This window comes from Protopterus annectens, chromosome 13.part0 (assembly GCF_019279795.1).
Source record: "Protopterus annectens isolate FY-2018-M chromosome 13.part0, PAN1.0, whole genome shotgun sequence".
Lineage (NCBI taxonomy): Eukaryota > Metazoa > Chordata > Ceratodontiformes > Protopteridae > Protopterus > Protopterus annectens.
In genome coordinates, this window is record NC_056747.1 from 571,772,108 (window position 1) to 571,788,794 (window position 16,687).

The following is a 16,687-nucleotide window of genomic DNA, read 5'->3' on the forward strand; positions in this document are numbered from 1 at the left end:
AAGTGCTTGGTGATGGCAGAGGGAAGTCATTGGGACTGTTTTCTATAGGGTTGCGCTTTATCTCCTCCAGATTTGGAGGTAGAAGCACCCCATTGCTTTGACCTGTAAGAATCTTGTGCCTGGTATCTAGAACCTTTAGGGCGTCTGGATTTGCCCCTTTGAGCTCTGTCAGACACAGGAAAGGACCAATTTTTTGTAGGCCAGTGTCTACTGAATCTTGGTGGCTGCACTTTTAAGAAGTCTTTTACAGTTTGCATAGAATTAGCTTTGTCTTCCATTTTCTTTAAAACCTCTTCTGCCTTAATGCCAAACAGAGTATCATGCTGCAAAGGTGCATCCAGTAACTTAGCTTTAACATGATCAGGCAAATTTTGCTCTTTTAGCCATGCATGCCTCCTAATCACAGATCCACTACCTGTGGCCATGCAGGAGGCCTCTAAGGAATCAAAACCACATTGCAAAGTATGCTTTCCAACTTGTTCAGCTGCATGCAATAAGTCCTGCAATTCTTTATTTTCTGCACATTCAGAAATCAACATCATTTTCTGTTTCAGCAATCCCATAACATGTTGCTGATACTTGAACATATGAAACTGGCAGTTTAAGGCCCTAATTGCCAAGGTTGCAGATGTATAAACTTTCTTTCTTTCCCCATCTATCCAGTGCCCTTGAATCTCTGTCAGAGGGGGTAGGATTTTTTGCTGTTGAGACCTTAACTCCCTTTGGACCCTGTGAAATAGTTTCAGGGTCAGCAGCAGGGTTTCTAAATAAAAAATTATGCGTGTCAGGGACACTGTAGTATCTGAGCAAGAAAAAAGCTAGCAAGTACGGCTGGTGCAAGGCAAGCAAGCTAGTCCGAACAAAATGAAAAAAATGCCAGCATCAGAAAAGGACGGATAATAATAGCTTTATTAAGCTGAAATACTAGACCGGTTTCAGCACATGGCTTTCATCAGTAGATTGATACACTTTGAAGAAAAAGCCCCGCCATAAATACCTCTACAAATGAGGTTTGATGACATCATTTCCTGTCTAAAAAATATATGTGGTTAATACATAAATACACACATATATATATATATATATATTTGTATAGAGTTCCAAATGCATGTATATGAAGAAAATATATTTTTTAATAAAAAATAAATAAAGAAATAAATTAAACAGATCAGGCATAAGCATTTAACCTGAAAAAAAAACAATATTTATAATTTGTCATTGAGTCCAGGGGAAAACAAACCCCCTAGTTTCACTATCCATTTTCTTTCTTTATTATTAAGAATTTTATGCCATCCAGTTTTGAAGGCACGATTGCCTGTAATGTTATCTATGATGGTGAAAGAAAATTTAGCGGTGGGATGATTCAATGAATGTCTATACAGGGCATTGGTGATCCTGGCATTCCTGATATCCCCCAGGTGTTCAGATATTCTAATTCTGAATTGTCTAGATGTCTGCCCAACATAAAAGGCTTGACAGGTACAAGTTGCAAGATAGACAATCCAATCTGAACTGCAATTACCAAAACAACCAATGTTATATAGATGTCCTGTGTTCTTACTAGTGAATGTTTTGGTTTTAAATATGTAGCCGCAAAAGCTGCAGTGTCCACAGGGGTATGTTCCAACTAGATTTTCACCAGTTAGTGTCCTCTGGGATAGAGTATCATCCCTCGAGGTTGTTTTCTTATAGTGAGAGAAATGAGATGCTAATGTTTTGCCCTTTCTATATGAGAAGGAACATCTGTCTCCCAAATAATCCTCCTGGTTATATGACAACAATTATTTTCCTCAGGCAACTTATTGTCATGGATCTACAGAAGTTACTTTCTGGCCTATGTACGGATAAAGATGATATTCAGGTTTTTGGCATTGGTACTATGTCAGTGGACCTTGCTGCTGGCCCAATATCAGATCCAGTTGACGGTTGCTTTTTCTTGTTCAGCCAGTTGGGCAAGAAAATTAAAACTTTAAGGACAAATATTTGGCATTTAAAACTGTTCAAGGCTTACCAAAACCAAAAAATATCCCCAAGGGGGCTCAGGTCTAAGATTCAACCATTGGTTGGCACCCCTGATGACATTTTACTCAAAGATTGGCAGTCAGCACAGCAACAAGCATCTATGTCATTTGTGAACATACTGCCATCCTTTTATGACAGAACAGTTCAGACCAATATTTTGGAAGTTGAAAAAATTTGTAATGATTTAAAAAAAATTGAAGAACACACCAACTTCAAAGACAACCTGAGCAAACTATCTAAGGAACTTTTGACTCTGGAGAATAATCTTAAAGCTAAAAATATTCATAAATTTTCAAGAGACAGGGATGATTATGATAGAGGAAGACAGTTTGAGTCGCATAAGGGGGTAAGGTTTGCCCAGGGTACCAAGAATCCTACATATGTTCGTAAAAAGAGACCTAGGTCTTTTGAATTCCGATTTCATCGGTCAACCTATAACTGAAAAACTTAAACCCCTTTTGGCATTCATCAGAGCTAGACTCCAAGACACCACAGAATTTTTGCAAATTGTTTCTGATTCACAATTAGAGCCACATTGGCTAATGTGCACTCTTGACGTCAAATCTCTCTATACCAGTATTCCACATTGGGCTGGACAACCTTTAATCCTCCTATGGATAAACATGTAGCTATTTTTCAACAGGCAGTCATCAAAGATTTACATTTTCATTTGGGATCAGAAAATACCATCAAACATAACTTATTGAGAGCCGAACAACTAGCCTTAACACACCTAGGATGACATTTTACTCAAAGATTGGCAGTCAGCACAGCAACAAGCATCTATGTCATTTGTGAACATACTGGCATCCTTTTATGACAGAACAGTTCAGACCAATATTTTGGAAGTTGAAAAAAGGCTGTTTTCACTAACACAACTTCAGGTGAGGAGTCCTCTACTACAGACACGGAATCCATTGGTACTGGTGATTCACCAGATTCCAAGAGGGGACGTACATCTGATGACCCTTTAGGGGCAGAAAACACAGGGGAGACAGGAAACACAAGGGTCAAAAGTTTAGAAGATCTATTCTTGTCAGTAGTGAAATAGATTCACATAGCACTAATGTTCTTACCATTTCCAAATATGTCTTATCACCAGATGAATATGCACTGCTCAATAAAGGTCTTGGATTCATCCCTGGCTTCTTTGTTGATGAAAGTTCTTTAGTATCAGATATTATTGCATTTTGTAGAAAAATTAATCTCAACTTGTTTTTCAGACAACAGGATCAATCAGATCCTTCTCTAAGATCTTCTGAATTCCGATTTCATCGGTCAACCTTTAATCCTCCTATGGATAAACATGTAGCTATTTTTCAACAGGCAGTCATCAAAGATTTACATTTTCATTTGGGATCAGAAAATACCATCAAACATAACTTAGAGAGCCGAACAACTAGCCTTAACACACCTAAGGAATAATATTAATATAGTCATTCTTTCTGCTGATAAGGGTGGTGCGGTTGTAGTCATGGATGCCGATTATTATTGGGAGGAGGGAAATAGACAGTTGTCTAACCCTCATCATTACATGAACATGACCACCGACCCCACACCCAATTTCAAAAGGGAAATCGATGACTTTTTACAGGAGGCTGTGGAGGCTGGTATCATTTCGGATAAAATTAAGTCACACTTGATGGTTAAAGATCCTACAAAACAATATTTATATTTGCTACCTAAAATCCACAAATCTCTTCATCAACCGCCAGGTAGACCCATTGTATCTTGGATTGGATCACTTACTGAACCCCTATCTGCTTTTCTAACTGAAAAACTTAAACCCCTTTTGGCATTCATCAGAGCTAGACTCCAAGACACCACAGAATTTTTGCAAATTAGAGCCACATTGGCTAATGTGCACTCTTGACGTCAAATCTCTCTATACCAGACATTGGGCTGGACTAGCAGCATTGGATTTTTGGTTAAACAAAGCAAACATTTATTCCCCTGGATTCAATACATCATTGATTTGTATGGCTGAGCATATCCTCACCAAGAATGTTTTTTATTTCAAACAGGATTGTTATTGGCAAATACAGGGCACGGCAATGGGTGCTTCATTTGCACCTATCTATGCTGATCTTTACATGGGATATGTAGAGGAACATATCATTTATGATGAGTTACATAACATATACATACCTGAAATTGACATCTGGAGAAGGTACTTGGATGACTGTTGGCTGGTTTGGAAAGGTGGCACAGATTATTTACAGGAATTTGTTGAACATCTTAATGGAAATATATGGGGTGCTGAATTCACGGTTGATTACCATCATAATGAAATACATTTTTTGGACGTCATTTATCAGCGTCTACCTGATAACCCCCTAAAAACTTCTGTATATCGCAAATTTCCAGAATATAATACCTTGCTCCATGCCAACAGTCTACATTCCAAGCATACCATTAATAACATCCCTAAATCCCAGTTTTTGCGGATAAAAAGGGTATGTTCCTCTGAACAAGATCTGAGACAACATCATGATGATCTAGCCAATAGGTTTCTTATAAGAGGTTATTCCGGACATACTATTTACTCTGCCATGCAATGGAGTAAAAACTATACCAGGGATACATTATTGGAATATAAAGAACATCATAGACAGACCAATTATGACACCTGTAGATTTGTCACAACATATGGCAGAAATACCAAGCACCTTCTGGACATCATAGACAAACAATGGAATGTACTGAAATCTCATACTCTTTTAGAGGATTATTTGGGGGACAGATGTTCCTTCTCATATAGAAAGGGCAAAACATTAGCATCTAATTTCTCTCACTATAAGAAAACAACCTCGAGGGATGATACTCTATCCCAGAGGACACTAACGGGTGAAAAACTAGTTGGAACATACCCCTGTGGACACTGCAGCTTTTGCGGCTACATATTTAAAACCAAAACATTCACTAGTAAGAACACAGGACATCTATATAACATTGGTTGTTTTGATAATTGCAGTTCAGATTGGATTGTCTATCTTGCAACTTGTACCTGTCAAGCCTTTTATGTTGGGCAGACATCTAGACAATTCAGAATTAGAATATCTGAACACCTGGGGGATATCAGGAATGCCAGGATCACCAATGCCCTATATAGACATTCATTGAGTCATCCCACCGCTAAATTTTCTTTCACCATCATAGATAACATTACAGGCAATCGTGCCTTCAAAACTGGATGGCATGAAATTCTTAATAATAAAGAAAGAAAATGGATAGTGAAACTAGGGGGTTTGTTTTCCCCTGGACTCAATGACAAATTATAAATATTGTTTTTTTAAGGTTAAATGTTTATGCCTGATCTGTTTAATTTATTTCTTTATTTTTTATAAAAAAATATATTTTCTTCATATACATGCATTTGGAACTCTATACAAATATATATATATATATATATATATATATATATATATATATATATATATATATATATGTGTGTGTGTATTTATGTATTAACCACATATATTTTTAGACAGGAAATGATGTAATCAAACCTCATTTGTAGAGGTATTTATGGCGGGGCTTTTTCTTCAAAGTGTATCAATCTACTGATGAAAGCCATGTGCTGAAACCGGTCTAGTATTTCAGCTTAATAAAGCTATTATTATCAGTCCTTTTCTGACACTGTATTATCTGTCAGGCTTGCTGGAAGCTGGAGGCAAGGAGTCAGGAGTCAAGCTTGACTCAGAAAACACATCATCCACAATGTCTAAAACAGGGGGTATGGCTAAAGGTCTGTGCTGAGGGGGGAGAAGAAGGAAATCCCTGAGCCTCTTTTTTGATTCTGAGAAATCTTGACTCTCCCAGTGAAAGTGCTCCCTCAAAGTATGCAAGGTTTCTCCAAATGAATAATCCTCAGGAGGAGATGCAGATGGGATAGATTCCTCTGCATCAGAATCCTCATAGGGAGGAACAGATAATTCCTGATCAGAAGAGGAATCAGAAGAAATAGAAACCTGATCTGAAGATTCATAATCAGTGTCTTGCCTAGGCCTCTTATCTGGAGGAGGTTGGGAACCCCTGATCAAGGTAATTAGGTCTTCAGTCATTTTGATCATCTGTTTTTTAGGCTTAGAGGCCTGTGCAAGTGGCTCATGCGTCAGTTTTTTAGATTTAGAAGTTGCTTTTGTCTTTGGTTTTGCAGCTGTCGTCGGTTTTATTTACAAATGTTGAGGCCTGAATACACCCTCAGAAGCCGGTGCCTGCTCAGCGGCTCCAGACCCATCAGAGGGAGAGACATCCATGGGTACAATACTTTGAGTATCTCGCAGTGTGCCGGACTCCACATGGGTCTTGGTAGAGGCCTGCGACTCGAAAGTAGTGGGTATCAGGGGCTGCGAAAGCTCCTCATTGAGTACCAGCGACTGGCCTAGGAAAAGCTTCGTTGTCGGTTTTGGACCTCGACGTGTGTCTCTGTCATTTTCTTTGCATTTTTTGTGTACTCCGGTAGTCGGATTGCTATCCGACGGATTGCTATCCGACGACATTTCAGGGTAGTTAAATCCGTTTCCAAAATATTCTGAGGCAAAAATATACCGACGCTTAATAGTGCGTTGGTTAAATCTAGCACAAAAACGACAGCCAGGCATGTTGTGATCAGGGCCTGGGCAAGGAATACAGTATAAATGGAAATCCTTATGAGGTATTTGCTTCCCACAAGTAATACAATTATTAACTTTTTCTGACAACGGAATGGAGCAAGAAAAAAGTTTCCCCAACAGGGTACTTAGCTTTATTGAAGACTTTGGTTCTGAAACTCGAATTCGAAAATTTCAGGAGTCGGCCGACCGGCACTTGCGAACTGCTTCTGCTTCGGGCACCGTGCAGCAAAGACTAAAGAAAATGGCGTCGGCTGCATGTTTTATACCCCTGACGACCTGACGTCATGGAAGAGGAGACAGCAACAGACGCAGGACCCAAGACTTTGGAATTCAGGCTGACTGAGGGGAACCTGCCAGCAGATTACCCCAAATGTAATGACTGCAACAGTGAAACACGAAGAACATCTGCAATCCATCAAATCTAAAATGCAATTGATTATTGCGCAACAAATTAACAAAATCATCCACTTTCTCTCAGCTGCCTTTACACACAAAACTTAAATCATCTATATAACGTAAGTATTTAATCATATGATCAATAAAAAAACTTTTGACAAAACAAATATTCAATTTCAAAAAAAGGCAGTGTTGAATTAGCATACATGGGGGCAAAAGGAGCCCCCATGTCTGTTCCTTGAATGTGATGAAATAATTCATTATTAAAAGTAAAAAAAAATATTTTCCAAACAAAACTGAACTAACTCAATAATAAAACAAGACAATGGTGTATCACATAAAAAATAAAATGCTTGGATACCATGAACATGTTGTATATTAGTATACAAACTTTGTATATCTAGTACTATCCAAAACACGTCCTTTTCCCATTCCAAATGCAAGATTTTACTTATAAAACTGAGCATCCTTAATACAAGAAGAAAGTGACTTAACAAATACTCATGTAAAAATAAACCTATATTAGGTAAAAAAATACCTACAGGTGGCCACTATAGGTCTACCCTGGTAACTTATCCACTCCCTTATGAACCTTGGGCAAGTAATAGAAAGTTGCCAAATCACATCCATGCATAGCAAACTTTTTATTCAAATAATTTCGACTAAAGCAGCCAAGCCCATAACCCCTCTGCAATAATAAATATTTTTTCAATTGCAAGATTAAAAATCATATCACTTTTTTCATAAACAGATGCATCATTTAACAATGCAGAACACATATCCATGTACTGTTTGAAATTTAAGTTACTTTTAGCAGAAGGCTTGATTACTAATTCACAGTTATTACCAACATTCATAAGGGCTTGCCATTGTTCAACAGAAAGTTTATACCTAACATTACATTTAAACTTCAAAATATCATCAACTAACGCTACAACAGAAAAATTTAAGCAGCTGAAAATTGTTGAATGATGTCATTGTCAAATGGAGGTATAAATAAACGTTTGTTATTTATATTAGCTGTAGTCAATAAACAGTACGCATTAGGTGTAATCTACTTCCATCCACTAATATCAGAAACCCAGAAATGGAAACTATCTTCCGTGCTAACACTTAGAACTTCCTCGTACTCTTTTTTTCAGACCGAAAAAAGTAACACAACAAATGTAACTTGTGCATTAATCAAAAAATTTCACACTTTATATTTACGAGGAAGAACACTTGGAACAAACTTAAGGCCAAAATTTAAAGCAGATTTCAAAGACTCTGATAAAGAGCAACCAGGTAAATAAATAATTAGAGAGTTATTTTTAAACAGTACATTAGCACATTGTTCATGGTTATTGCCATCTACCTTTCTTATCGTCTTGTCTCAACTGTCCATCTGTGCTATTATACTGCCCTGTCCAAATCTGCTTCCCTTTCTGCCATTAAAGGATCTATTCGTTCGACTACCAGAGTTGCGAAAGCTCTCTTCATGGGCAACTGGAGCTTCTGCTGGTGGTAATGGTGGATAAACATTCCCATCGCTATTGCCTTCCACCAGTGTATCCACACCCTCAGACAAGACAAAAGAAACAGTCAACGGCTGTTTATAACTTCTGGGTGAATGGTGAATGAATAGACTGAGCATGCATTTTAACTTTCCACACGAAAGCTTTTCCATTACTATAATCACGGAGGTCTCTCTCTTTCTTTTTTTCAATTAAGTCCTGTTCAAAGGACTTAAGTTTGTCATTAATGTCAATCAATAATGCATCAAATTTAGAAGAGAAAAGTTGAGCATTATGCTGTGAACATAAAGATTGTACTTCATCTGTCAGATAACGTTGTTTTATTTGATCCCGTTCAATAAGAATTTCAACCCATTCCGAAGCACACTTATGGGCCGCTGCAATCCATCTACTTTTTACAGCCTCTTTACATATTACTCTAAGGCACATCAAAAATTAATTTAGCAACAGGTCTTGCATCACAGTGCAGTTTCTGTACAATAAGCATAAAACTCTAACATCTGTTATCATGGACTGAATGTAATTATACGTGATTTATGAGATGCTGGGGGGGATAGGCAACATCAGGGACAGCTGAGTGGGATGTATATGTGGCATAGTGAATGAGGGAGTGCCTGCTCCAACATGATACATTAGCTGCCAGCAGACATTACTGCAGGTAAGTGCCGATTAGCACTTTGGCACTAGAGGCAATACCACATGTTTTAGGGACATGCAAATTAGCCAATAATGAGGTAACTCCTCATTGCAGTTAAACACGTCTCTGAATCTCACAAAATCCCCTTTTTGGCCACAGTAGTTTGCACTTATGGTGGAGTTCTTTTTGAATCCTAGTTTCAGACTGAATGTAGCCACCTTCAGCTACATCAGAATATCACTTCAGCTGTCAGTATAACTCTGTTAAATCTGTGCACAGTTTACATATTCAGTTTTAAAAAGCCACATATATCAAACCTTCATCTCTATCAGGCCACTGTTGTTTAGAAATCTAAGTACCTGCTTTACCTTAAAAGTACAACTCCCTGTTTTTTAATTCCAATACTCATAACAAGCCCCAAAACTATGAAAAAAAGCCCAAAACTACAGGAAAACAGCAGATGTCAAACATCTCTCTTCTCCTTTGAAGTTGTTTTGCCCCTCTGGTAAGTCCCTTGTTGGGCAGCAAACACCCCCCCCCCCAAATGTATATATACCAACTCTAAGATTGTCATACCTTGTAGAAAAGGTAATATTTCAAAAAATGTCAATCTCAGACTCAGTACATATATATATATATATATATATATATATATATATATATATATATATATATATACACATATACATACATATATATATATATATATATATATATATATATATATATACATACATACATATATATATATATATATATATATATATATATATATATATATATCTATCTATGTTTACTATTGGCATTTAGACTCCACTTCGGTCGACCATTTAGAATGTTGACCTGAAATGTGGAATTCAGAATGCCGAAAAGTAAACCAAAGTGAAAATGAACACATCGACAACCATGGTTCGATGTATTCAACATAGCAGGAGGTGATGTCATTCACCTCCTGCTATGCACATTAACGTACTGTTAAACTGTACAGTCAATGGTACGTTAATTCTACTATTCTACAAGGGGGATATGCTCTCCTGCACCCCCCCACACCCTGCACATTAAATATACCAACTCCAAAGATCGCACTACAGTGAGGAAATGGGCTAATTTGCTGTTGCTCGCTGAACTACAATCCCTCTGCATAATGTCGAACCCAAATAATCAAATTACACTACCCATTCGCTGTAGTGTAGTCGATCTATTTGGGTTTGACATTCTGCCACCTGCAACTGCAAGTCGAACGATGCAGTTTCAAGGTTTTCAGTGTAAACCTATATATATATATATATATATATATATATATATATATATATATATATATATATATATATATATATATATATATATATATGTATGTATGGATCAATGTCATTTCACTGAAAATCCATTTTGCCGAAAATTTCTGAAATAGGGTCCAAATTGCCAAAAATCCATTTCGCCGAAAATAGTACTGACAGTGTACATACCCTGTTCCCCCACTGTAGTGTGATCACGGAGTGAGAATATTAAAGTAGGAGGGGTGTGGGGGGCGTAGTTCCCCACCCAGTACAGTTTAATATTGTCTAGTATTGTTTTGTATTGTCCAGTCCCTATGAAAAGGGTAAGTAAATAGTTTATAACCTGAGTAGGTGGGGGGCTATGCCCCCCACACCCCCCTACATTAATATTCTCACTCCGAGATCGCACTACACACACACACACACATATAGTCTGCATTTTATGCCATTCAATGTCACTATCCCAGGATTCACATTTAACGAGTCAGAATACCAGTTACCAAAATAAAATACATATAAACACCAACACATGCATTCATCTACATTACAAGTAGTAAAAAATGATAACATGAAACTAGTAAATTGATGTAAACATATAAAAGGAATTCATACATCTTAGAATAGACTTTTAATGATCCATTTTATCAAATAATAAACTTTGCCATTGTATTATCTTTACAAATGTCAAATTACTTACATTGTGCAATCCTGGAATGGTATCTGCTCCATATTCACTCTGGATGATTGGCTTTTTATACAGACTATTCCAGTTCTCCATTTGGGTGTTAAGTTGCAACTGGATGACCTCAAGATGTCCAGGATCATGATACCAAGAAAAGTAGCTGTTCACACAAATAACATCCACATATGGAGCCTAGAAAGCATATGAAGAAACTAAAGCAGTCAAACTTTACATAAACAGAAATGGGTAGATCTGTACATTTTGTGAATGCAAAAGACAACATCAGCACTGTGCAATCCCATATCACAACCTTAGATGAGAATCTGAATGTCACACGTTTCCTTTAACTAGTCTTTTTCTGAATATTAGACAGTAACACATATGGGTGATGCCAGTAGACTGCTCAAGCAATTTGCTCACAGTGTTATGAGCTATCTCAAAGTTGGTAATTAGTCAGGGGGACATGGGTTGGCAGAGCTTCCTGCATGGGGGAACCAATTGCCTATTCAAGGTGCTTATCTCAACCAAAGGGGTTTATATGTAAAATTGCTCAATCCAAAGAATCATATCTCAAAAAGGCTGCTGTACGGTACAGCAGTCATTTCAATAAGAGATCTGTCTAAAACTACAAGTACCACAAACACATCCTTCAGGACCAGAGCCATTGACTTTCCACAATCCTTACAGGTAGGAGTTCTGATTGGGTGGGCAGTCAAAAAAAAATTCAAAGTAGTGTACAATGCCAGTCTTGAGTCCCATGACCAAAACAAGAAGTTTTATCTAACCACCCCAAAGTTCCACAGGCATGGTGTCTGTAACCTGGGTACAACTAGTGAACCTGGGGTATAGGGTGAATTAAAATGTCTCATTGTCAGTTTTCCATTCCTGAGGGAAAGTGTGGGACCTGTTGCCAGTTGCTCTTCTCAGGTGATTACTGGGAGGGAGAAGTTAAAATATACAACAGCTCTTGGTAATCATCCTTGGTCAGGGGTGTGTCTGTAATAGCAGGCATATATAAGCAGATATGATGCATTGCCCACAGGTACGAAGGCTCCCTTGCCCTCGCCAGCCAGGACATGACTACTAGACCTCCAAGTGCAAGCTGGATGTCAAATGAATAAGTACAGGAAGAAAGAAACAACAATACTAAAGCAGGACAGTGAATGCTGACAACAGTTTGTTTTCCTTTAAAATTATTTTTTTGCTTTAGTACTGTACAGTTATCTCAGTCCAAAGAAACAATGTTTAATGCTCGAGACAGAACAGAAGCAAACCTACTGTACCTTCAGCTGCAATCTTTAAAGCGAATAGTGTGGAAGGAGTGTCCTAGGTGATGTTCTTAGCTCAGAGGTAATGATAGGGACTGCTGGTTGTGATCTGATGGTATGAAGAGGTACTAGGAGGTAATATTGAACTTCTGGTGTTCCATTTGTGAGACTGTGGATTCGAATGGAAAGTGACAGCTAGGGTAGCAGAGTCAGTCTGGCTTGACTAACAAACATCACTCTCTTACTTGTACTGTACTTTATCTTAACCTTCTTTAGACACTGGTCATTGGTTAGCTACATGTTTAGACCTGCTGCAGGATGGTCAGATGTAAACAGTACTGAGTCACCTGCATATAAAACAGCATTCATTGCTGGGTAATTGATGGTAGCTGAGTTTGCTGAAATGGAGACCAAATCGTAGGGCTGGACTGTTAACAACGGGTCAGGAAGTCTATCTCGTGTTGCCGACAATCTGGTTTTAGAAGTGAAGCTGATGAAGTGGCTACCTGCGTTCTGGGGGGGGGTGGAACTCCTCACTATCTCCATGAAGCCCTGGTTTACAGTAGGGGCCTCACAAAATTGGGAGGCACATATTCAGTGCAAAACATAAAGAAGCCACCATTAAGTATGCCTGATGTACTTAGACATTGCTCTTGTTAAACTTATAGCTTATTCAACTGCTGCAAAATGATGAAAAGTACAGTTTTGTACCTACCATAAATGTAGATGTTCGAAGATCCACATTGCTGCAGTCCTTACACTTGGGGGTAGTCCGCTGTCCTCGGTCGGCCCGAATATCAAAGTATAAGGCTGACGTCGGTCAAGGCGCATTTGACTGACATCAGGACGTCAGGGTACAAATGCGCATGACCGACGTCATATCCTCAGTCTTTTCTTGCCCCAGATGTCAGAAGACCCTAAAAATAAAGGTCAAAACCAAAAGACAGCAAGACAAACAACCAAGCACCCTTGCCCTAATTATATGTACAAAATATACACTATATACACAATATTTACAACTCAACCCACACAACCACCTCTAACTACAGAGGGGAAGGAGGGAGGGTAAATTGGACTGCAGCAATGTGGATCTTGAACATCTACATTTATGGTAGGTACAAAACTGTACTATGTTCTTCATCTCACATTGCTGCAGTCCTTACACTTGGGTAGAATCCCAAAGCAGAGGTATGGGAGGATGGCCAAACTATAAGGAAGCAGGAGCTGCCAAAATGCCCTGCAAAACAGCAATGGCAAAACCAGCCCTGGATTTAGAGTAAAGTGGCAGGTGATAATGCCTAGAGAAAGTATGCACTGAACTCCAAGTAGCTGCCTCCAAAATATCCTTGGTTGCCACCCCCCTCAAAAAAGCTGTCGAAATGGCAGTAGCTCTAGTGGAATGAGGCCTAATCCCAGCTGGAATCTCCTTGCCATGATGGGAATAACAGAAAGCAATGCAAAACCCAATCCACTTAGAAATAGTTTGTTTTGACACAGGCTTGCCCTGAGAACTCAAAGCAAAAGAAACAAATAACTGCTGAGACTGCCTGAACACTTTAGTTCTGTCCAAATAATATCGCAACTGCCTGTGTACATCTAAAGTGTGCAAAATCTTTTCCCCTTTATTTTGGGGATTTGCATAAAAAGTAGGCAAATGAATAGTTTGGTTTAAAGCCACACTAGAAACCACCTTAGGCATAAAGGAAGGATTAGTACGTAAAGATACCCTATCCTTATGGAAAATCAAGAAAGGCTCAACTGCCATAAGGGCCTGCAATTCAGAAACCCTTCTTGCAGAGGTAATGGCCAACAAAAAAAGCAGTCTTCCATGATAAATATTTCAACTCAGAAGTAGCTGCAGGCTCAAAAGGTTGTAGAGTGAGTTTCTCCAACACAAAATTGAGATCCCAAGCAGGAGTAGGAGCTCTTCGTGGGGTCTTATATTCTTTGCCCCTCTAAGAAATTGCTTGAACAAAGGATGAGAAAACAATGGTGGGTCACAATCATAGTGAGCCGAAATTGCTGCAGCATGAACCTTAATAGAAGAGAAAGACAAACCTTTGTCCAGTAACTCAGTAAGATATTGAAGAGCCGCACTCAAATTAGGCTCAGAAACATCAAAATCTTTTGCTGCACTCCAAAATAAAAATCTCTTCCATTTATCTGCGTACACTTTCCTTGTACTAGGCCTTCTAGCTTCCAAAATTACATTCAAAACTTGCTGAGGAAGTGTAGGCCCACTATGATTCAAAACAGAATATGCCAGGCTGTTAGGTGCAGAGAGTGAAGCTTGACATTGAGCAAATGGCTGTCCTCCTGTGACAACAGGTGTGGAATCGAAGGCAAAGGCCATGGAGGCTTCCGTACCAGACTTCTCAGTAATGGGTACTAGTGCTGTCGAGGCCAATCTGGAGCTATTAAAATCATCCTTGGCTTGTCCTGTCTGACCTTTAGAAGTACCTTTGGGAGGAGAGGCAGAGGTGGAAAGGCATACACATGAAGATTGCTCCAGTTGAAAGAAAGAGCATCCACTCTCCAAGCTGTGGGATGAAACCTTTTTGTGCAAAACTTTGGCAGCTGATGGTTTAGTGGAGAAGCGAACAGATCTATGTCTGGAGTTCCCCATGACACTGTCAATTTCTGAAATACATGAGGATCCAATTTCCACTCGTGGGGATCCATAATTAAATCTGCTCAACACATCTGCTAAGGAGTTCTGTGCTCCTGGCAGAAACCTTGCCTGAAGATTGAGCTATAAACTGAGAGCAGTCTCCCACAAAATCATTGCTTGCCTGAATAGAGGATAAGAATGCGTTCCCCCTTGCTTGTTGATGTACCACATGACAGTTGTGTTGTCTGTTAGAATCAACACCTGCCCTGGAAGAAGTAAATCCTTGAAAGCTATTAATGCAAACTGGACTGCTAACATCCCCTTCAGGTTGATATGTAGATGTTGTAGTCTGGCAGGCCACTTGTCTTGTATCCACTTTCCATTTAGATGAGCTCCCCAAGCTTTGTCTGAGGCATCTGTCGTTAAAATCTGACTCGCCTCTGGCCGGGTCACAGAGAGTCCCTTGTTTAGGTGACATTCCTGAGCCCACCACAAAAATTCCTTTTGAATGCAAGGTATTATTTGAATGACAGTGTCCAGATCCTGGCAGTGCTGTGTCCATACATTTTTGAGATACCATTGCAGCTTCCTCATATGCAGTTTGGCATTGGGAAGCACCAGAATACAAGATGCCATGAACCCTAAGGCTTGAAGGACTGTCCTTGCAGTCAGCCCGGACTGATGAGATAGTTGATGGAAGTAAAGGGAAAGACTCTTTTGTTTGTCCGGGGTTAAAAAGGCCATCTGGGATGCTGTATTCAGTCTCACACCCAGAAAGCACATGTCCTGAGAGGGTACTAGACTGGACTTTATTCCGCTCACAGAATACCCCAGGCATCTTAGCACTGCTATCACATATTCCAAATGATGACGAAGCTCTTCCTTCCTTGAGCCAGAATCAGGCAGTCGTCCAAATAAGGATAGATCTGTATTCCTTTGAGCCTGAAGAAAGCTATCACTGGAGCCAGAACTTTCGTGAACACTCTGGGCGCAGTAGATAAGCCAAAGGGCAATGCAGAGAACTGATAGTGAGAAGTCCCAGCTCGAAAACGCAGATACTTCCTGCAACTTAGTCTGATAGGAACATGAAGGTAAGCCTCCTTGAGATCCAAAGTTACCATCCAATGATCTTTGCCCAGCAGAGGTAAAAGCTGCTGTAAGGTCAACATTTTGAACTTGGGAATGTCCAGATAAGTGTTGAGGATAGATAAGTCCAAAATTGGTCTCCACATGTTCCCTTTCTTTGGTACTAGGAACAGGCGAGAATAAAATCCTAGGCCCACTTCTGGCATAGGGACCGGCTGTATGGCCCCTATTTGGAGTAACAGAGAAATTTGCTTGTGAGCCTCTATTCTTTGTTGAGGAGGAACGTCTGGCATGCCTTTGAAAGGAGGCAAGGTATGGAAATAAAACCTGTAACCGTGGTGTATGATATTGCAATACCCATCTGTCTTGGGTAATTAAACTCCAATTTTCTTTGAAAAGTGCCAACCTTCCTCCCAAAGGTGCTGCCAGACGAGAAGGCTCTGGCAGCTGAAAAGGTAGGTCATTGGGTCTGTTTACGAAAGGACTGACCCCTGCCCTCACCCGAAGACTGTGCAGGAGAACTCCCTGTTCTAGGCCTGAAAGAGCCCTGAGCTCTGCCCCTACCACGTCTAGATCTA

At 39.4% G+C, this 16,687-nt stretch overlaps 1 protein-coding gene across 2 annotated transcripts in view; it reads right to left on the reverse strand.

The window, feature by feature from the left end:
- Window positions 1-16,687, reverse strand: part of GUSB (glucuronidase beta) — an 875,001-nt gene that overhangs the window by 264,432 nt on the left and 593,882 nt on the right. For both annotated transcript variants that reach the window (XM_044054225.1, XM_044054224.1), the window contains exon 10: window positions 11,160-11,336. In XM_044054225.1, the coding sequence (XP_043910160.1) occupies window positions 11,160-11,336 (177 nt within the window). The remainder of the gene's footprint in view (window positions 1-11,159; window positions 11,337-16,687) is intronic.